This window comes from Stegastes partitus, unplaced genomic scaffold (genome assembly GCF_000690725.1).
Source record: "Stegastes partitus isolate 25-593 unplaced genomic scaffold, Stegastes_partitus-1.0.2 Scaffold706, whole genome shotgun sequence".
Taxonomy (NCBI): domain Eukaryota; kingdom Metazoa; phylum Chordata; class Actinopteri; family Pomacentridae; genus Stegastes; species Stegastes partitus.
In genome coordinates this window covers 111617-133714 of record NW_007578437.1, presented here as the reverse complement: position 1 = coordinate 133714, position 22098 = coordinate 111617, and the positions used below count along the sequence as shown (strand labels likewise).

Below are 22098 nucleotides of genomic sequence, written 5' to 3'. Positions count from 1 at the left end.
GTTTGATTCAAACAAACTACTTGTTAGATTGTCAAACTCCATCTGAAATACTTGATCCTGTGTCCAACAAGTGATGTAATTTTCCATAACAGGCAATCACAGCAACCTCGTGCTAGAATTGGATTTGAAAATTTCTCTTGTGCTCTCAAGTGTAATATCTTGAATGGGTTTTTGAAGGTTTTTGAAACTGTTATCGGTCATGCGTCTAACCTACTTTTATACCTACTTTTACCCAGTTTGACACACATGAGCAGGTGCACCACAAACCAGACATTAAACCGATAAGACTGCTTTTGTCAGCAACTGTTTTGCACTTTATCAGAAGTGAAATACAACTTGAGTAATGCTGCAGCTCAAGTCTTTACAAGCATACCGAACATGTAAATTACATACATAAACACATGCTTCATGGCTTACCAAGAGACATCCAGTACAGCTGACGTGGGCCCACGCCTGGTGGAGGGTTGCACTGCAGGGTGAATGGTTCACCTTCCTGAACAATAATGGGCTCAAGTGTTTCTTTTGGAAACTTAGGGATACCTAATCAACAAAAAGACATTCAGTGTTATCATAAAACAAAACAAAACACAGTGGTGTGATGACTTTGAAGATGATGTAATGTTCTTAAGCAAAGGTTACTTACTTGGAACTATGATCTCGATCTCCTCCGTCATGGCACTTCCCAGCTTATTGGAAGCGTAGCATCGGTATTTACCCTGGAACTTGGAGAGCTGCTTGCTGTGAAGCACAAAAGTGCCATTTTTGCGGTGTGTTTTGTTTGTTGTGAATTCCGAGTAGTTGAAGTCTCGTCCGTCCTTTGTCCATCTGTACCTGCAGGAGCGAAAGAATACGTAGCGGGGTTCCATTACCGGATCATGACTGAAGCTTTGATGTTTTGTCACAGTTCATCTTCATTCATTTGGTGAATTTATGTCACTCACTCTGGCGGTGGGTTGCCCCTGGCTTCACACCTGACAGTAATGGTGTTGTCAAAGGGAAGCGCAATAATGGGGCCTGATGTATGAGTTACGATGGTTGGAGGCTGCTCCACTACAACATGAAGACAAATACACAGAATCATTGCAGAAATGTTAACACCTTCGTACGTGAGAGAAGACTGCACTGACACAAAAGAGACTAGGTTTTGCTTTGTGCTGTATTTTTCCCGTTCTTTCTTACTACTTTGAATGAAGCAGAGAAACCAGAAACTTGACTAAGTTGTGTGCCAACATTGCTGCATAATCTGCAAATAAGGTGCCTTGGATAGACACTGACCTAAAATGGCACAGCAGAGTTTGATTGCAAAGAACTCTGAGCCCTAAACAACGAAATCTTTTCAGTAACACTTGTCACCTAAACAATTTACTCTAAGTTGTTATTTGTTAGCTGCAGCGTTAAAAAGCTCCAAACATTTATGCTCAAGCAGGATAAACACCTGAAAGTATAAACACCCGCTCTGACAAATTTTACTCACTTACAGAAACCGAGAGAGAAAGGTGCAGTTAAACATTACACATGATTTCATTATCAAATGAACCTCATAAATCGACTCTTCATTTTTAGGCTGTGAACAAGTCAGCGTTATCTGACACCCCTACCTTCCAGAGGGATATTGAGGCCTGCGGCCGTGGTGATCGAGGCCAAGAGCAGAACAAGCTGCAGGCTCCCTGCCAACCTCATCACCCTCCACTTATTAATGGAGACAACTGAGATCAGGAGAATGTGTTGATCAGCTGCCGTCAGTTGGAATTTGTAAGGCACAGAGGACCTAGAGGAGAAAATTAAAGTGCTACATTCAGTAATTCAGCTTTGAAACAAAAAAACACAGGCTGGCTAATTTGTAAAAGTGGTTATCCTCGCATGCATCTGTTCTACTGACAGGAATGCAGCACTGAATGAACATCCCACATGGCTAATTATGAGGGAAAATAAAGATCTGACAACATTAAAAACATGTTAAAGACCAAAATCTACATTTGTATGCTTGTCCATATGGTGGTTTTTATGTTCTCAAAGACATTTTATGAGCAAAATAAGTACTCAGCGCCATGGCTGAGCATTTACACTTGGAAACTGCAGTGCACAAATGACAGCCTCAAAAGCACAGATGTAGACTTCCTGGGTTTATTACATAACAAACCCAAGGAACCAATCCCGTCAACTTGTAGGGTGGGGCTTTCTGTATCATCATTCTTCTTCAAAACCAGTTTCTGGATCAAACATGTAGGGATTAATTGCTCCGATGCTACAAGTTCTGATAATGTTTTACAGTGTTTGAGCAGAGCTGCAAGTGAGCTGGTGTGCTTGATCTGCAGCGAGAGAGAGAGGAAGGGACTTCATTTATCCACACGTTCTAAGGGAAGCAGTGATGTAAAGTTACATCAGGCTATTTTAAGGCAGGAAGAGAATATTATCATGGAAACAAACTTTAAATATGTATTTTGACAGAGATTAGTTTTAGAGAGGAACTTTAAACTCTTACAGATACTTTGCAATGTTTTTCTGTAGTAATCCCAGTCAAAACACAAATATCCCTATTGTTATGTCTTTAACTTTCATTTCAAATGCGTTGAAATGTTTCAGTCTTTAAAAAATCACACTTTTGCTTCAATTAGTCACTTATAATTTCACTTATTAAGCAATTGTAAAACTGAAGAACTGCGATAGTCCTGTAATAAGTCCTATCCGAAGAACTTGATGCAAGACATCCCATTGAAGATTCCTTCCATTTAATGTCAGTTGTTCATCATTGTTGTAAAGTTGTAGCACAACACAGCAGAGCGCTCGTCTGGAGATTATCTTTTGAACTGTAAAGCCTGGCTGGTGGCATCTCATGGCGTGCTTACAGTAAACCCGACTGGCACAAAGGGTAAGCTGCTGTCTGCTACGATCGCTAGATCCAAGATGGCAGTCTATAAATTGGTCTAAGCCCGTCAGTGTTTCACGGCTTAGATCTCACAGTGCTGAGACTGCGGCGGCAGCACTGGCAATGCCAAATGGGTTCACCCTCCAGCTAATCCTGCTATCAGGAGAATGAAGGCTGGGAGCTCCTGCAGTCATACAGTACGCTGCTTAACAAAGGCTGAGTGCTACACTGAGTTCTTCTGAGGACACAAGGCTGCATGTGTTGTCCCTTCTTAGTCAGAAAGGTTAATATGGTAATTGTTATAGACTAGATTCAGGATTAAGCTGCTCGAATTTAGAATCAATTAAGCAAATTGGGAGATTGCGGCAGAGTATTATTTGCAATAAGGGACTTTGTGATTGTCTTCCACAGGTTTGAATAGTGAACAAAGCTGGTTAGATGTTTGCTCCTGTGGAGTGAACATACATGTTCATGTTGCTTTAAAGCTGTAAGCCACTCATTCTAGTCTGGTGCTGCAGGTTGTGGTTAGCACACTGAGGAACACATACACACACACACACACACACACACACACACACACACACACACACGTGTATGCCTCCACACACAGATAAAGCTTTGTATACACTAAAAACTTCAGAGAGAGAGTTGAGATTTATGTCACAGAAAGAAAACCACATCAGCACAGCGGAGCCTGCAAAGTCCCTGTCAGACGGGAGGCCCGCAGTCATCAGATGACATGAGAAGTGGGACCTTTTATCAGGATTTGTGCTGATCCTGACAACACAACAACAACAAGCACATAGCCAACTTTCATTCATGCGCAGCAAATCCACTGCCTGGTGCACACCCAGGGAACTTTATGAGTTGAGACAAATTACACAGCTTTAGTATGCACGTGCAGATCTGCAAACCTGCCACTTTAATGATAACTCAAACAAAGCTGACACAGTTCGCTTTACAGGGAAAAATCCTCAGAGCAGGGAACAGGGGTGGAGTCTCTATGTAAACAGATAACAAAGCATTTGTTTTTGGAAGCCAAGGGATCTGTTACCTGAACACATGGCAGATCATAGCCACAAATCCGCAGGGATTGTGTTACCAAAGCCAATAGTTGGCCGGGGCAGGAGGAGTGTGACTACTACACCACTAATCCTTTGCCTACACACACTGTATACAATAACCCCCATACTCTCCTTTCACCCCCACAGCTTGCTTTAAAATTGAACTTCACACAAGCTCCCCCTGGACAAAGCAGCAGCCCTGTAGACTGTCTGCGTAGCTGCACAGTACAGACAGGCAGGAATGATCTTGTAAACGCATGTCATTCAACCCAAATACTCATACAATAAATACAGAAAGAAACTATTCCCCAGGGTCGAGCAAAATCTCCTCATGAAGCAACCAATACTCACAGTGCTTTGAGTCATTTTACATCTTTAAGTCCACCTCTAGCAGAGGCCCAAGGCAGCTGCAACTACAAGTCCATTTAAAAGTAAAACACCATCAGGGGATGATTCCAACAACTCTCTCTGAACTAACATCTCTGACATGTCCTTCCTCCTCCTCCACCTCACGTTCCTCCTCTCCTGCCGTCCGGACACGCCTCCCCGCCCGCCCCTCCACTCAAGCAGCTAAAGGAGCGACAGGAGACTCGCTGAAGTGACATATGTCGCCAAAGCCTCTCACTTGGCAAAGAGGCTCTCTAAGCCCGCGACAATGACAGGGACAAAGGCTGCACTGCGGGGCTACTCAGCGAGCATTAAAGAATGGGTGGAGAGGAAGTACAGGCATGCCTCTCCCTCTCTTTCTCTCTCTCTTTATCTCACCCTTTTTCCGTCATCTTTCCATCCTACCTTTACACAAACTACCCATTTACACCCGGCTCCGTCTCAGTGACTCTAATGCAACGTGTCTTAGCTCCACTGAAAGGGAAACAAAGTCATCTCCTCTTAGAAGAACAGATCTTTTGTGGAAGTGTACTTTCATCTCCAACACAGCGCTCCAGGGTATTGATAGAGGGAGGCCCGGAAAAAAGAGAAAGAAAAAACACGTCTGAAAATGGCATGATGGTTACGATAAAAGACATGATTCCGCTTTTCCTTTCAATCTTTTCTCAAGGTTTTCTTTTTTGTTAAGCGGGCGTAGTTTCTTATCTGGAGAAATGTAAAGAATGAGTCATCTCTGTCTGTATTTCTTGTTCAGTTATTCAAACAACTTTAAGATCCATTCTACGAAGGGGTCTCTGATGTTATCTATCTGTAATTCTTTCAAGAGGCCTCATTCATATTCTAAGGAGCAAAGCAGGAGTTTGCAATATGGATAGCCCATAACAGACGGTCTCCTGAGTTTGTTTCTTGGTCTGTGTTGCATTAGGAATAACAGAAACTGTACCTACAGCATGATTTGCTAACTTTAATGGAGACATAATGGCTGCACCGAGGGGGTAAGGAATGCTCACACTGCCCTGTGGGCTCATCCAAGCAGGAAAAAGAGTTGTCACTCACTGCCAAGTATATTAAGGTCTGAAATTAGCCAGCAAACGCTCCTTGTCAGTCTTTATAATGCCAGATAAAGCAAAAAAAGAGACTAATGTTTTAAAGAAACCTTTACTGAGCAGCTTAGAGGTAAAAGAAAAAAGTCTTTCAAAATTCTAACTTGCCTTTTTGTTTATTCATTATGTGACTAGAAAGCGCCATCAGCTTGGAAGCTATACTTCTCACACTGCCCTATTTTTTTGTACTTTAAAATCAGTGACTGACTCAGACAGGTCTACGATTCAGCCTAAAGTCACTGTTGGTGCAGAATGGCTGGACATAATTATGCACTTCATTTAGGACAGTTGTCATCATTTCAAATTGACCTGTTCCGTGTTTAAGAGAGCGTGGCTCGTATAAACACAGAATAAACCCTTAGAGGCAAACCCTCTAACAAACTTGCATACTCACTCGCATGCTATGTTGACGTATGCAGAAAAGATTAAGACAGATAAAAAGACAATAGCTGTTACATGGAAAAAGATGTTAGACATTGTCTGATCTAAGGAACTATATAAAGAGTAAGTGGTAGGACTAGTTGGAGGCCAAAGAACAGGAGAAGAAGGAAGCTGAAAGTGAAATATAGCATGAACTTAAGTGATCTAAAATCCTATCTAGAATATATTTAATGGGATAACTTAAGCTATTCACATGTTTCTGATCTGGCTTGTCAGATAACATGCTGGTAACCTGTCAGTACTTTGTTGAGGAATTTTGAATGTTGTGGATTTTTATCTTCTCTTCAAATCTACTGAATGTTTCTTATTTCAAGCTATTCTTGTATAATTAGAATATTCACATGAGCAGGAGCAGACGCCTCCACACCAAACTGTGAGAGACTGACATACTGACTCGCTCACACTTCTTTTGGACAAGACCGAATGTGTCCTGTTTAACTGACAAAGCGCAGTTCAGGTTCGTTCTAATTATTACTCGCTAGGAATGACTCAGCAGAGTGAGGACACGTAAACTCTTGCACAATGAAATGAAACAATAAATAGATTGCTCAAGAAATGTTTTCAGGGTCACTGCTAATGACCAGTTTTATTATGTTTGCCAAATTTGCATAACTTAAAAAAACAAAAAACAGAAACCAAAAAAAAAAAAAACAAGACACACACGTCATTTGCGAATTCCAAATGTGAATTACAACTTCACCAGAGTCCCCTGTGGTGACACACTGATGGCTGTGCCCTGCCCCATGCCTTTGTCCTGATGCATTTCCTCTCCAACAGTCTTTGCCTCCGGTGCATACTGATAATTACAAGTCCTTAGCTCCTGACTTCGTATGTACGTAGTCATTACAAAATGTTTTCTGCACAACCTTGCAAAAAGCTTGACACAATGAAACATGAGCTGGGTTACAATAGCTGTTAAATACAATACATGTGCATATGTGTAAGGAGAATGATTTAAAAAAAACAACAGAAGGCGAAGACACACCTGTTTGCTTTCAACCACAACAGCGATTGAGGTTGTAACTCAGGTTGTAATACAACAAAAGTCACTCCACATACCCAGACATACTTGTGCGCCCACAAAAGAATGACAAGTTTCTGATGTCAACATGCACAATGACAGCCATGAGGGGAATTACAGACATCCGCAAACATCTGCTGAGGCTTCGAGAAAGGAAACTTCGTAGCCTTCAGACAAACTGTAGTCTTGAACAAACACAGGAGTGCTTTTACGAGCGCCAACTTTCCCCCTGATGACTTTGTGTCAGCGGAGCGCGCAAACGAATTGAAGCCGGAGTCAGACGACCGCCTCAGGTGGCTGTCCTCATACAAATACGATAAAGAAAGTGTAATTGGGCAAACGTTCTCCAGAAAACCTCTCGCATAAATGTTGTGAATGAATTATTACACATGTAGGAGGACAAACAAAGTGAGAAAGTGGAGCGGATGAGGCAGTTTTTATTCATTTTTTTCAATGTGATGTGTTCAAAACTAACCTAATTTAAGTCCCTTCAAGTCGACTTTTTTGTGCTTTTTTTTGCCCTTTTGAGGCCACGTCCAGATATTCTTTGAGCCAGTTCTCCAAACTGAAAACTTTCCTGGCTAATATAAAATAGTTTGATCTACAGAGTTGGGAACCGAAAAGCACACGACCATCAAAAGTAAGGTATCAATGTGTTTTCTGAATGAAATGTGCCTCATCACTGTGTGCATCGCTGGAATCTAGTAGAACTGATGTGGTTAACATTTCTGTAGATGCTGACTGGTTACTTTTCTTGTGGCAAATATGATTTCTTATTCTACATTTTATTATATTATTACATAACAGCCTACTGAGTGAGGGCAGAATTTAATTCCTATTCTTTACGGTGTATCTATACTCCCACGAGGAGAGAAAACGTAAGTTGTTTCCACTGAAGTTTGGATAAGGAATCCTAAAAACAACTCCACTATCTCGTAAAACACAGATAACCTCACCTGCACCAGCCTGTGATACACTGTAAGCTCAGCTGATACGGGCTTAACCGCCTGTAGCCATGTTTCCCCTTTTAAACAACACCCCCTACCCACACTTCTACAGTCAACACGTCCATCAGTCGCTGCCTTAACGTGTATCGTGTTTCTGTTTTGGTCCCCTGAGCATTTTTAAAAAGCTAGTAATCATGTGTGCCTGGAATTTGCACAAACAGCTCTCTGACAAACGCTTCCACATCAAACCTGTGCTTCCACTATTATGTAAAAGAGGCAGAAAGTGCTACACTTTTACAATGTACACAAGTAGAACAGGTTTAAAGCAAGTGTTTGGCGCTGACATGTCAACCAAACCTTAAAGCACTCCGCTGCCAAGCAGACACGTGGTAAGTTAAAGGTAAAAAGAAACAGCTTGTTGTTCTTTGTTTGACTTAAACACACTATTTCATGTGTTCTTTCCTCTGATCAATCTCTACTCTACCGCAGATTTGGTGAAAAAAAAGGTAAACACCACATGAGTTTTCAGCTCATTAACACGTGTTAATGCCAGAGCAGCTGTTTCATTCCTGATGTGAATGCTATGGGTGCTGCGTGGAAGCTTGACGCTCATCAAAGTGCCGCCAAAGTGGCCCTGTTGCGGTTTGAATCCTTCCTACGCTGGAACTCGGCGATTTGACATGTGAAGCGTTGCCTCAATAAACAGGAGCTAGACTGACACGCAAACACATGCTATGACAAACGCAAATTCCTAACGCGCAGTCCTTGAAGTTGGGGATTTCCTTCACAACTTCTTATTTTGAAACTGTTCGCCCACAACAGAAAATGTGGAATTCAGGTAATAAATTAATACAAAACTTTAATTTCCACACATGAAAAAAAAAGAAGAAGTCCTCGCACAGACAAGGACGAGAAAAAAACACATGAATCACTACAGAAATATGTCCCTTGCAGTCGCCGAGTGACAAAGAGTGGCATTCAAGAGCTTAATCAGTTTTCCACAGCTAGCAGCTCAGAGAAAAGACAGTTTAGAGACAAGCAGTCACACTCAGCTTCCTCCCTTCAGACACTGAGGCCACGAGAAGACCTCTTCACACCTTCCTTCACCCCGACACATTGTTCATCGCTGTCGCAGAGAGCCAGATAAGGGAGCAATGCTGTGCTCTACGGTCTGCACTAAGCTAGTAATTAGTTTATGGGATAATCTTGAAGGCCTAAAGTGGCATTTAGTTGGGGTGCTAAAGTCTTTTTTAACACACCAACAAATGGGGGAATTTCTAGTTGAAAACAGCCATTTGGAACAGTGCAGACCTTTGGTTTTTTTAACCAAATTTGCAAAAGTTGTAAACATTTTGTAGGATGACGGGTGAAAACATGGATTTACAGTTGTGCCTTCACGTATTACTGTTAAAATATGTTGAGTTAAAATCGTAGGCCGACTTCAGTGTGTGCTTGTTGTGGAAGAAAAAAAGAAATCTCTGTTTTGTATAATTGTAATTTACAGAAGGCCTGTTGGGTTGCGGAGATCGTGACAGTTTTCGCTCTTCTTGAGAATATACAGGCTAAAAATATTGATGAATTGAATAACATGAAGGGCAGATAAATCGACACTTTCTTACATCCGTTGTTTATACTGTGGTTTGTTCGATAGAATCTAAATCAAATTACTCTGGCAAATCTGGCAAAAAAGAGTACCAGAAATAAAACAGTGGAATACTATGATGCCATTGACGGGGAGACCATGTTGTCTATGTTGAGAAAATTCTTCAGTGGAATCCTAACTGGTCCGAATCAGCACCTCTCAAGTCAAAGCAAAAGTTTTACTTGCAACATGCACGGTACAGATTCTGAGCAAGTGACTGATTAAAGCATGAAGCGTTGGTTCTTACATACAGACAGTAAACAGAGAACAACCTCCCACAAATGGGTGCGAATAGGCACAGTTCTCATGGTGTTTTGACTACCCACTAAGGACATCTTGTCCTTATCTCACACTCACAAAGTTCAATAGAGGTCATGGACATTTACAGCACTAACTCACAGACTTTTCACAAAAAGAACAGAATTATTCCAACAGTTTATATCACCAGCTATGATTTTTATTTAATCTGAAACTATGATTTTTGTGAGTTATGTTGTTGTTGGAGGCAGAGGACCAATAAATACCTTTCTGGCACCGTTTATGCACGATTAGCTTCAGAAACATGAGACACTATTTTAGCTTATAATCACAATGCTTTGTTCTGGGAGAACTTTACATGAGGTGAACACAATTTACATTATGAGCATTGTCACTACATATGTTTTTTTGTTTGGTTTGCGGATCAAGTGGATTGTTACGGCTCAGCTTTGTGCGAGTACACGAGAAAATAAATTCCTAAGGATTTACTAACTCCTCCAGTGTTTGGACAGAGAAGGTAGTGGAGCCTCACATCAGGGTAAAACTTGCCTGTTCTTGTAGCATGAACGCACCATTGTGAACACTCTCACTCTCCAACGTGTCCTCTCGCACGTGTCCTCTCCCACCCGCCCTTTTAGACACCAAAAAAACATGTGGATTTCAAAAGATCGATCTCGCTGTCATTGTGCAAAAAAAAAAAAATGACTTGCACCTGCAGCCTTCTCAGTCAGGACAAGAAAGGGATGAAGAGTGGCTTAACCTATCTGTTTATGTGGATAAAGAGTCTCAGACAGGACTTAAGTTCTATTATGTGTGTATGGGATTGAGTGGCAGACATAATCTCCATAGATTTTATTTATGTTAACCCCCCCCTCAAAAAAACATCATCAAAGGTAATTTATGGGGCATCATCTCAATTTGCAAAATCCTCACACTTGTGTGAAACTCATCAGAAATAAATTACTTATCCGCCTTCTCTTAATGAGCTGGCAGTGCATCAGAGCAACTGCACAGTTTCGGGGCATGTGCTGCAACATGTCAAGAGACTGAGTCACCTCAAAGTGCCCCCTCAAAGCTACTCCTCGAGCTTTATTACATCCACAACAAGCAAGTCAGTCAGATAAATACAACCTTTGTTTGAAAAAACTCAATTGAATAGGGAACTGGGTTTAAATCTACAGCATGTAACAGATTAAAGAAACCGATGACACTTCAAGCCACGCTATCATCACCATCATCGCGCCTCGTAACTTCAGCGTGATAGTGGATGAAATGTGTAGCGTCGACAACACTGAAGGCAGCTGAGGAATTTCCTGAGCATTTCCTCCTTGTTTTCACCTGGTTTGCCCTTAATCTGTTACATAAACGCTCCGGGTTAGAGCCAGCGGCACTCGATAGATCTAAATCACTCTCGGGACGACCACCATAGGATTGGTACCTTGCATCACCCCGTGTGAGCAATAGCGTCACTGCTGTCCAACACAGGCCCATGACAGGAGCACCCCTGTGAAAGTGTCAGGGCCTTGCTTCATTTGCATTTTTGGAACACCATGAATGAAAGTGTTTGTTCTGGTCTGTGTGCCCAATTGAAAGGGTCCATTAAAGAGTGTTTTAGGGCTCTGCAGTGTTAGGTCGGAAGTTTGGGAGCTGGTCTATGGAGGGAAGTGCCAAGGGAGAGGAAAAAACAATGTTCTGACGGACACGGTGGCCCGGATCAATCCATACGCAGGTGATACATCGCTTGACATCTTTGGGCATGCCGACAGGTGCAGCACATAACAAGTGACAACTTCAGTCGGGTTAATAAATGTTTCAACACAGATACTGGCACGCTGTGATTAAACTTTGGGTGGCTGGTCTCACATTCAGAGCCAAGTATCAAGCAAAGCCTGTTTACTGTAAGTCAGAGATTGCAACATGCCCCCTGGCAACTCTGCGGAATAACAATTCTCAATTAAATCAGTTTCGCACGCAGAAGCACTGCCGGGAGTCAAAGAGACATTCAGATGCTACAACGCTGGAGTCAAACTTAAGAATGAAAAATGAGACTGAAAAGTAACACAAAAAGTCTGTTAGCATGAAGGAAGATGGATGTGCAGCAGGACTAAAAGGTCCAGAAGAACTTTTGTTTTTTTCACTATCAACAGCAGCATTAAAAAAAAGTGATGTGTTGACAGTAAATATTCTTTTTATACTTGCTAAATGTGGCAAAATGCAGCTTTTTAAGGACAAAAAACAGCTAAATGCAAAGCTGCAGTTACAGTATGATGAACAACAGAACTGGGTCAGTTTTATTGATGCCAGAGACATTTACAGTATGTTGGCAAAGAAGTATGAGGATCAAAGAAGAAAAATTAGATTTGTTGTAAAATTCATTTCACCAGTATGTCTGCAGTATCTTCAGCACACTTTCAGGACTTTGGTTTGGCTCAGAATTATCTTTGTAGATTTTAAGCAGATCTACAAGGCGGGGGGGAGATTCCTCATTTTCAAGGCCGTAAAAGTACGCAGCTTGCTTTTGCACCTTAATATGAAGAGTTTTTCCACAATAAATCAAGCCACCTGAACACAAGTTTTATCTCAAAGAACTTTCAGCTGCCTTATTTATTTATTTTTTTTTATCTATTCACTGGAAATAAGCCTTTCAGACAAGCAGGGAGATGCCAGCTGATTTCCCAGAACCCCTTCATGACCTGCCGGTGTGTAGATGCGTATCAACACCTGCTTGGAAAGGTAGCGCCGGATACCGCCAAATAAAAAACGCTTGTAAGTGGAAGATTATTGTGAGCAAGGTTGTGACCCTGACCAAGAATGAAAGCCAGTGAGAGAGACAAAAAAAAAAAAAAACACAGAGAGGGAGAGGAGAGGAGGGGCCGGAGAGTTTTGGGGGGTGATATCTATGGCACAGGAGAGAGAAATCCATGGGAATTCAGCTCATTAGCATATGAATCAAATTCCACCAGCAGAAAAAGACAGACACCGAGTTCACAGCCTGCTGTTAGGAATAGACAAGCGAAGTTATTGCACCGAGTGCTGGGGTTAAGGTAAACCGTTGCATGGTGAGGATTTCAGAGGCCTGGGGAAAACATCATAAATATAAAATGACCTGTATTAACATAACGCACTGTAAAAATCAAACAAGCTTATTGCAACACTTATGTGCTGTGTTCTCCACAGGGGTGAAACTAAAAAGAGGATGAAAGAGGCGGCTGCTTCAAATGATGATATGAAAGATTGCATTTTTTAACGAATGCGTTAATTAAATCACATCATATGCACCAGTACTCTTTGTACTCTCCAGCTGGATAATTAAGTTCTTCTTAGTCAAATAATCAATGACAGAAAATTAATTGGCATACACTCTGATAATCAAATAATTGTTTTTGTCTTTTTTTTTTTTAAACCAAAAATGCAAATATTTGCTAGTTCCCGCTTCGAAATGCAAATTTGTAAACCGAAGTTAGACAAGATTTTTGAGGATGACATGTATAAAAGGTGTTTTTCAGTATTTTCCTGCATTTTAGAGCTACGACAAATAAATCACAAACATAAACAACCAATTAGTCAGTAATGAGAAAAAAGTATGATCTCCAAAACTTGCCCACTTAACAATCGAGAATCAAATCATGAAAATCAGCCACTTCTGCAGTCTGTATGAGCAACTAGAAACATTTACTTAAAGATTCCCTCTGCAGCATTCAGAAACCCCTTGTGATTAATTACACCAGTGCCCATAATATGAACAGCAGCCAGCATGCCGTTGCTCAAGTAGGTGTGATTGAGCATCCTGGACATCGGCCAAAGCAGAGGTATGACGTGCACAAGATTGAGCAAGCAGCAACCTCCAGGGCTGAAGAAGGGCAGCTCAGAGGTGCCAGAAGCTTCAGTAACTCGAACGGCCACTTGGGGCTGTTTTCAAATGGGAGTCAATCGCCATAGATCCCCATGTACAAATGACCGACTTTACAGCAGATATAAACGTGTGTACAGGCGAGTATAAAAAACGGTTTTGGTCTCTACAGCTAATTTCCCCATTTTTCTTACCTGTAGACAGGGTTAATATTTACGTCGCTCATTTATTTGAGCTATATTAAGGCTTAAAATTATACACAACTCGGGGCATGATCAGAGTCACCACAGTGAGCTTCAGGACAACGACAGAGGATGTACTGGAGGGTTCACGCATCTTTATTCACAGTTAATGGACTGATTGTGCTTTAGCGTCATCGTGTTTACATACTGGTGTTAAATACAGGTGCAACTTTCTTTAAAATTGTTACGTGAATATTCTGTATTTCTTACGGTTTGCATCAGATAGGATTGGCATGTATAGGTGATGATGTAATATTGCAATAGCTGCTACCTTGAATTATTTAATACAATCTGCAAGAGTTGCAGCCTTTCTTTGTTGTTGTCGGAAAGCACCTGATGAACTCTGTTTAACTCTTGTATAATGAGTGAAAATGCTCACTTAGGAACATTTTGGAAGCCCCAGTCAGAAATTAGTGAGCTTATATTTCTTCATATTTCTATTTCTTATGCCAATAATGTGAGAAAAAAAAAAGGATTAGAAAAGTTAAATGGTTATTATAGTTTAAGTATAAGCTTTATTTGAGACTATAGACAATATTTAACTCTTCAGTACTGGCACAAAACAAAGTGTCCTGATAGGAGGGGTTATGGGAAAGTACACTTTGACTAACATTATGGTTTTTACCTGTTTTGTCCCTCTGTGCATCAAAAGCCCTGCCAGTGTTGACTGTAGTCTTCCCCTGACATTGGTCATACTCCCATTTGACCTGGTGTTCTTCACTAGATAAAACTTTTTTTATGTGTGTGTGTGTTACGGTGGATTATGTGTAGGAGTCTCTTGTTGCACTGGGCTGTTTGTTGAAGTTAGTGGACTCTACAGCTAGTAAGGATTGCACACTGTTGCCACTGTAGGGAAGCAGAGGAGAGGCCCTCAGGTATAGGCATAAATGTCACATCCTTTGGATTTTTCTAGAAAATCCATCTCGAGTTCGGGACATAAAAATCAGCCCACAAGCAGCTACAGGCAACGGAGACTGTTGGGGAAAGCTTCATATTTTAAAGTCACATTAGAATCTGTCCACACACATCGACAGTAAGAAGTGATTCATACATGTGCATCTCTTCACATTCTTACACGTCGTAGCTTTTAGTGTTGTATAAATCAGTTTTAAACCACTTAATGTGAGGAAGAAATAATGCACTTTTTACATTTATTCAGCAGCTGTAGTTAATTATTTTGTGGATTTTATAGAAACAGATTTCACATAAAAGCTTAACCACCAGTAGATAAAATGATCCTCAAAGGCTGCTTGGACACTAATAAGCAAGCATAATCAAAACATGTATGTATAACACTGTACTCTTACTTTGAAATTATAATAATATAGCAGACGTTTGCTACTTGAATTCATTTTTCTGATGTAGCTTTTAAACTTTTATTCAAGTTTAATCTGGAGTGTAGGATATTTACTGATTTCCTCATTATGACATTTTCTTTTTGGTAAACAAATCAACACATTTTTTCCACAAATGTCCACTTATTTCATTCCTGAAAATGACTGTAAGTGCCTCATGTCAGCAGAGAAAAACAAACTCTCAAAGAGACATGTTTTGAGTCGGCTATTAGCCTTTCATCAGTGGTGGGAACCTGCGGTGTGGATCAGCCAAGCCTTAGAGTGGGGAAACATGTAGGGACATGGAAGACTAGCGGCGTAGTCAGATTCTTTCCTCCTGTCCAACACAGGATACGTCTTATCGTTATGTTTACACACACGCATCTGCTGTAAAGTCAGATTGTGTCTTGATCGTGCGACATGCCCTGATTTCGATCGAGCCTATCTAAAGTTTCACACCTCGCTGCAGGTTTCCAGAACAAGATAGACTTTGCAATGGATCCAATAGCGAATCTGCAGGAGGTGACCACACGTAGAGAGGATGTTTACTTCATAGTCTGGCAACTGGAACACGCTGTCGCTGTCAACAAGTCGATGCGCTGAAGATGTCACAACTTATTTCTGTATTTCTGCCTCAAAGTGAGTGTTTGTCCTGAAACACGGAGGCTTAACAGTGAGGACACTGTTCAATAGCAAGAGTCCAAATGAATGCTGCAAAGAGCATTTCAAGTGCCAATAAAGCGTGTTCCTCACTCGCTGGGAGGAATGCAGCCTATTGTCAATTGAAGTTGTCCGAAAGCTCCTGCGAGTGCGGCGCATTGGGAGGGGGTGTGGCGCTGGATGCAGGCTGAAGACAGCGTACGTGGTTGGCCTCAAAGCCAGATCATTCGACTCATTCAGACGGAGTGCAAAGTTATTTGTGCCCCCTGTGTGAGGCGTTGATTTCACCCAACATTTGTCAGCTGGAGCGGTCGTGACCTTTGCTCTCGGGTAGTTAGGAGCCGCCGGAGCTGGGAGGCAGAAAGCCAGACTCCATGGTAACAAGCACGCTGGAAAGATTCACTTGGAATTTTGAACACATTTCCTCAGAATAAAAGCTCGATCCCCTGACGGATCGGAGTTTGGTGCTGCAGGATCCGTCACCAAATGTTTAAAAAAGCAGACTGGATAGATGGGCCGAAGTTTTCTGGCAGTGGCGTCTCTATTTTAAACCTGAGGGGTGGTGAGTTCCTGTGTCAGTGACTCTTGTAAATATTTCACAAGCATTCCAAATGTGGGCTGGCTGTCCTCGAAGCAGAGCAATAAATTCCCCCTACCGAATACACACATCAGAGCTTCGGTTTTCTCTTTAATGGTCATCTTCTGACCAACCGAGCAGCGTTGAATTACTGAATGAGAAGTTCGGAGGGAAATCCTGCATGTCCTTTTATGGCACGGAAAGCAGGGAGGCACAACACACGGCCTGAAACTGCCGACGACGAGCAAGACCACCTGCTATTCTTCCTCAAAAGTAAAAATTCTCCTTTACATTCGTTTTGTGAGTACAGATCATGCATGTGGCGCTGGATGCAAATACAAAAAAAAAAAAAGATTAGACAGAAATCCAGTTTGCACAAAACACGCAAAGACCAATCATGACACTAAGTTTCTGACAGCTGTTGTTTTCATGCTCGAGAGCAAATTCAGCAGCACACAGGCTCCCTAATTTATTCATGTATGCAGTATTCTCAGATTATCAGCTTAAACAGTATTTAAACAGTTAATCCACATGAAAGCTTTCTCTGAGTCTACTGATATGTAAAATATGTGATTATTGTGCTTCTCTCGAAGAGCAAACCCCCCCTTTTTTTTCACATTCCTTCTTTTCTGCAGGAGTGAGAGAAATTTTGCTGCCTTTGCCGTCTACTTAAAAGTACTCTGCATGAATCATTTGTAGTGTTTTGTGAATGATAACGGTAACAGTGCAGCGTATAATGTAGAGCGTATTAGTTAACACTTAGTTGTTGTTCTTAGGGAGCTTTGCACATGAAGTGCTGAGCGTCTTATGCCTGTCTGACAACTTCTACATTATGCATTGATGAAAAACCTTTAATTCCTCTGCACCAAGCGGCTAACTGCTGGTCTGATTTTTGTGAATTGATTTTAGTCTTTATTCCGAGACTTTCTAATTAAGGGAATCTCCAACTGCGTCTGCCTCATCAACGAAGTTTCAACGCAGGAATCAATTCCAAATGAAAACAGCAAATGCACGCATTAAACTCGCTGGAATATCTCTGAGAAGCCACCGAGAAGCAAAGCTGTTTGCGATCAGGTTTATTTTACCACTAAATCACACTATTAGGCTGCCTTATATTCTTTCATGCAGTGGCTTCATGTTGATACCATAATTTTGTTGACTATAAGTGACTGGCGTGGAGTTTTTACTCTTCCCAGTGCATCACTGATTAAGTGGCTGAGAAAGCCACCCCCTGCCCGCTAAGGCTCTTACATCGCACTAGCTGCTCCTAATGGATAACAATGAGCTGCTAAGATGCTGACAGAAGCTAAATATACTCGGTTCTGTCACAACACATTTGGCAGCGTTTTAAACCCATCCAGTGCAATAAACAATAAGGAACTGTTGCACACATATGCTACCTACAATATTATAAAACAATGCATTATAGTTTCATACCATAATATTTAAATGTTTTAGCATTATGGAGGTGTGTTTGTGTGTTTTTACACCTCTTCAAACCCTGGATTTGACCTAAAACTGCAGAAGGCTCCAATTATACAATTACAGAGGTTGCTGAGGGGCAATTATCTCTTCTCCATCTCTGAAAAGCAAAGTAGATAGGTGGAGACAGCATGCCTTACATGTTGCAACAAATGCTGGATATACCTGTGTGTGCATCCTCTGGAAAACTAGTAGGAGGTGATTCACTAGGACCTTGTTAGATTTGTTCTCTCTCATGGTAGCCACTGGGGAGCTATTTGCTTTAGAAAGTTTTGATTTCCATTTCACGGTGTCAGAGCATTATGGCATTTCCAACATGAACCCACTGTCAGTTTGCATTCAGCCGCTCGCTTCGCAAGAAGTGCACTCAGACAAACCACTCACCGTTTGACATTTAGAATTTATCATCCTCTCCGTGCCTCTAATAAAGCAGAAAATGTTGGTGAGTCATGGATGTGGTCGGTTCAATACATGTCTGTGGGAACTCTTTAGTTGCAACACGCTGCACTATACAGTGTTTTCTCAGAAAAACAAGACAAATGCATTTACATACTCAACAAGGCAGAGCAAGAACTACCTGAGTGGTTCAGTGGACTGTTTTACTCAAGCAGAGAGGAAGCAAGTGACAAATTAACAAGCAGCTATGTAAAAATGTAATTGTTGGTTCCAGCATCTACATTGTGAAGTCTGACTATCTTTTGGACATTTGAAGACATCAGTTTGCATTCAATCATACTGTAGTAGGCAGTTTTTAAAGGTTTGTTTGATCAACAAATATTAATTTATGTGATTTAAAAAAGGAAAATAAGCAAAATGTCACATTTGAGGAACTTTACAAGCATTTTTCGGCAATCTGCATAGAAAGCTATGATTGGTGCTTGCCAAACTTTTTTATATTTTTGACGATTAAATGTAGAAATTAATCTAACATGTTAATGTGTTACAGTAGCTTTAAACCTCACACCTGAGGCTGATGGTGTTTCTGTTTTTAATCTTCAGTGAATAAAGCTATACAGCATCTCATGTGTGGCCACAACCAAGAATTATGCTTTCAAGAATGTCTACTTCAAAAAATCAATAATAAATGAATAACACTATTTAATGGTTGGTGTTGTGGGATGTACATGCACGGTTTCACCAGTAAATTATTCTGGACAGACAGACCAAATTACTCTGTCGTCACCCGTGGAGAAACTGTTCTCTAACGCCCTTGTGTTTATGTTGTACTCATATAGATGTAATATTAAGACATTTGAGTATCTATATGCACATTTTAATTCGCTATGTTTGCATAATTTCAGACAATACGTCTCTGTAACAACTGGAGACAATCTGATGAGCACAAGGCACAAGCTGACCCTGTTCTCATGTAGCGGCCTGCCGCACTGTAAATCCATTTATCAAAAAGCTCGGCCCTAACGTCACCACAGGGAGCGTCGCGCCCAGGATTCCCCCAATTACCACATTTCAGTCAAGTTGGGTCACACAAAGAAAGCGGCTCGACCCATTTCACTGCTACAAAGCTGCAGAGTCCTGAATGGGCCAACTTCACAGGGCTGAGTGCAGCCAAAGCTCTGGGCAGCTCACCCACTACCAATCCTCTCCACCGTCTGAGTGGACAGACGGAGGGACAGACAGACAGAGAGACTGACAGAAAGATGTGATCTTACTACCAACAATTTGCACATGTAAAGATATTCAGAAGAGATGTAAAGGAAACTGGGGAAGTGAGTTGACTGCGTGTTTACACAGCAAAGCCCCCCTGACACAAACCTAAGTAGCATCCAGCTGTAATTAATACACTTAAACGCTAAGATATAAAAACTCTAAACAAAGCTTAATCAGGCTTTTCTGGCTTATTGATGTCATTCACTGATTGATTCTGCACATTCAGATTAGTTTTACTGTTTTGTCTGATAAGTCAAGGACCATCCATCCATCCATCCATCCATCATCTATACACAGCTTAATCCTCACTAGGGTCATGGGGGGCTGGAGTCTATCCCAGCTGACTTAGGCAGGGGACACCCTGGACAGGTCACCACTCTATTAGTCAAGGACCCTCTGTGCTTAATATTATTTCAATTTTGTACTTAGATTCTTTAACACCTTTTTATTGTAAGTACCAGCATAATTGTCCAGCGTCTTTCTTGACCAGCATGTTAATTCACATGTTATTTTGCACACAGGTAGCAAGAGGAAGAGTAAAGTATCTATCAATCAATCTATAACTGATAAATAACACATCCACTGATCATGTATTTATCGCATATAGAGAAAAGTCAAAGACCTGGAGAAAGTAACATTAAGAAGTTTGTATTTTCTTCTACAACTCACCCAAAAGAAGATCAGCTGGAGTAATAAAAAGAGGCAACCTATCCAGGATTCGTCTTCAGTTCAACTTTTACTCCGCATTATGACTCACTATGACTGACTGTGTGGTGAACCTCCCTCTGGAACTTTATGACAAGTAAAAGGTGTGTAGCCTACTTTTTTTTCTCTCTCTCTCTTTCTCTCTTACCTCAGCCGCCCAGCGTGTTTTTTGAGTGACAGCCAAAACTGCGCAGTCAACAACTGCAGCTTCTATGACTCAAGTCTCCACAAGGTCGTTTCTCTATTTTAGAAGCTGCAGAGGTCAGAGGTCAAACAGCGACTCGGTGTGTGCCGAACGACTGCTGCTGTCATGTTCTATAACCGTGCGGGAACCCACGGGCTCCCGGGTAAAATATGTGCGGATGCGAAAAAACGTGGGGGGGAAATATTTCTGTGTGCGTGTCCGTACGTGAGCGAGCGAGCGCCAATCAACTGTTTAACCCCATGCATGACTGTAGATGTTTAACGTGGATAGGTAACACATTTTTTAGAGGGGGAATCTGAAAATTTTAAGAAGATTCTGGGCATCAAACACTTAATTATTGTCATTCTGGTGAATCTACGGCACCATTTTATGGCAGAAATGTCTTTAATTCAGATTAAACAGGGGAAGGAACTATATTCTTAAATTTTCATGTTGCTCTCACGGCTTGATTTGTTTTGTTCTGAAAACGTTGTTAGAATATTACTGTTAAATGCTATCGTAGGTTTTCTTGTTATTCCCAGAATGTTAAGCAACAATAAAATTTCATAAATCCTGAAGGAAATTCTTATTCCGGATATGAGAAATGTAGTGCCTAAAAAATAGAAAAGCAATAAGACATGTCTACGATACCTCACTGAAATAAAATAGGTGAGCTAAAAGAAGGCTGGAATAGAACAGTAAAAACTACTGTTATTATATTATACAAGGGCATTCAAAAGGTTCTCGGCCTCATCGGGAAACAACGGGCCTAACTTCCATTTTGGGGCATAGCTGTATTCTGTAAAGTCACAAAAACTCAAGTGTTTAAAGCAATCGAAGAAAAAGGGAGAGGAAAGCTGTGAGCTGTTGCTCCAGAACAATGCAACCGTTCACACAGCACAGGTGGCAGAACCAGCTCAGCGTGGCCTTTAACTGTTGCCCCATGAACCTTAGTTACCCGACCCGGCACCGTCTAGACGTCTGGAAGTGAGACTGCCACCTGTGTTTGTAGGAATCATTTCTAGATTTTGTTTAATTATTATTATTGCCAATTAATTTACAATTTAGAGGCCTGTAGGGCAAAAATTCTAACTTTGCTTTGTTGTCATTGGTATTTCAATTTATGACATAGAAATCAGTGCGTAGTACATTAGCAAATTGAAGCTAGCTAGCGAGAGCTACAGCAGGCTAATAGCATAGCATTGTTAGCTCAACCGAAAGTTGGCTAGTTAGCATTTTTGACAGATATTATTACATTTTTCCTGTTCTTTAGCTTTTATGTCACTGTTTTACATTATAGTAATTATAGTTTATCATTGTATATTCTGATAATTTTTTTAAAGCGCTTATTTTGGTACTGTCATCTTACCTCAAAAATACTTATTTTCATCCCCTCCCACCAGCAAAATGATTGCAATACTATTTAAAAGACAGTATCATCCAAGAAAAGATCTGAAATAAAAAACGTACAATATCTGATAGAAGGGAAACTCAGTTTACCGCATGTAAAGGAAAACACAACATTCACGCACCAGCCCAGCTACCATTGGTTTCTTCAATGTCTTAAGTTCCAAGAATGTTTCTCTTAAAATTATAATCAAGAAATTCTAAAAGCATTTGTCTTCTGTTAGACCTTTCTGCCCTGACATTCCTCAGCACTGAGAATG

At 41.1% G+C, this 22098-nt stretch overlaps 1 protein-coding gene across 4 annotated transcripts in view; it reads right to left on the bottom strand.

Moving 5' to 3' along the window:
• The window catches only part of LOC103363984 (neural cell adhesion molecule L1-like protein), a 50650-nt gene extending 30328 nt beyond the window's left edge, over positions 1 to 20322 (bottom strand). For 2 of the 4 annotated variants that reach the window (XM_008290972.1, XM_008290975.1), the window contains exons 1-5: positions 4282 to 4456; positions 1599 to 1768; positions 942 to 1050; positions 644 to 831; positions 418 to 540 (exon numbers count right to left, since the gene is read on the bottom strand). In XM_008290972.1, coding sequence (XP_008289194.1) covers positions 418 to 540; positions 644 to 831; positions 942 to 1050; positions 1599 to 1680 — 502 coding nt within the window. In that variant the 5' untranslated portion in view covers positions 1681 to 1768; positions 4282 to 4456. Of the gene's footprint in view, positions 1 to 417; positions 541 to 643; positions 832 to 941; positions 1051 to 1598; positions 1769 to 2269; positions 2296 to 4281; positions 4457 to 20211 lie in introns of those variants that run through there. The other 2 variants (XM_008290973.1, XM_008290974.1) reach the window with 2 other exon arrangements.
• Between the last annotated feature and the right edge of the window lie 1776 nt (positions 20323 to 22098).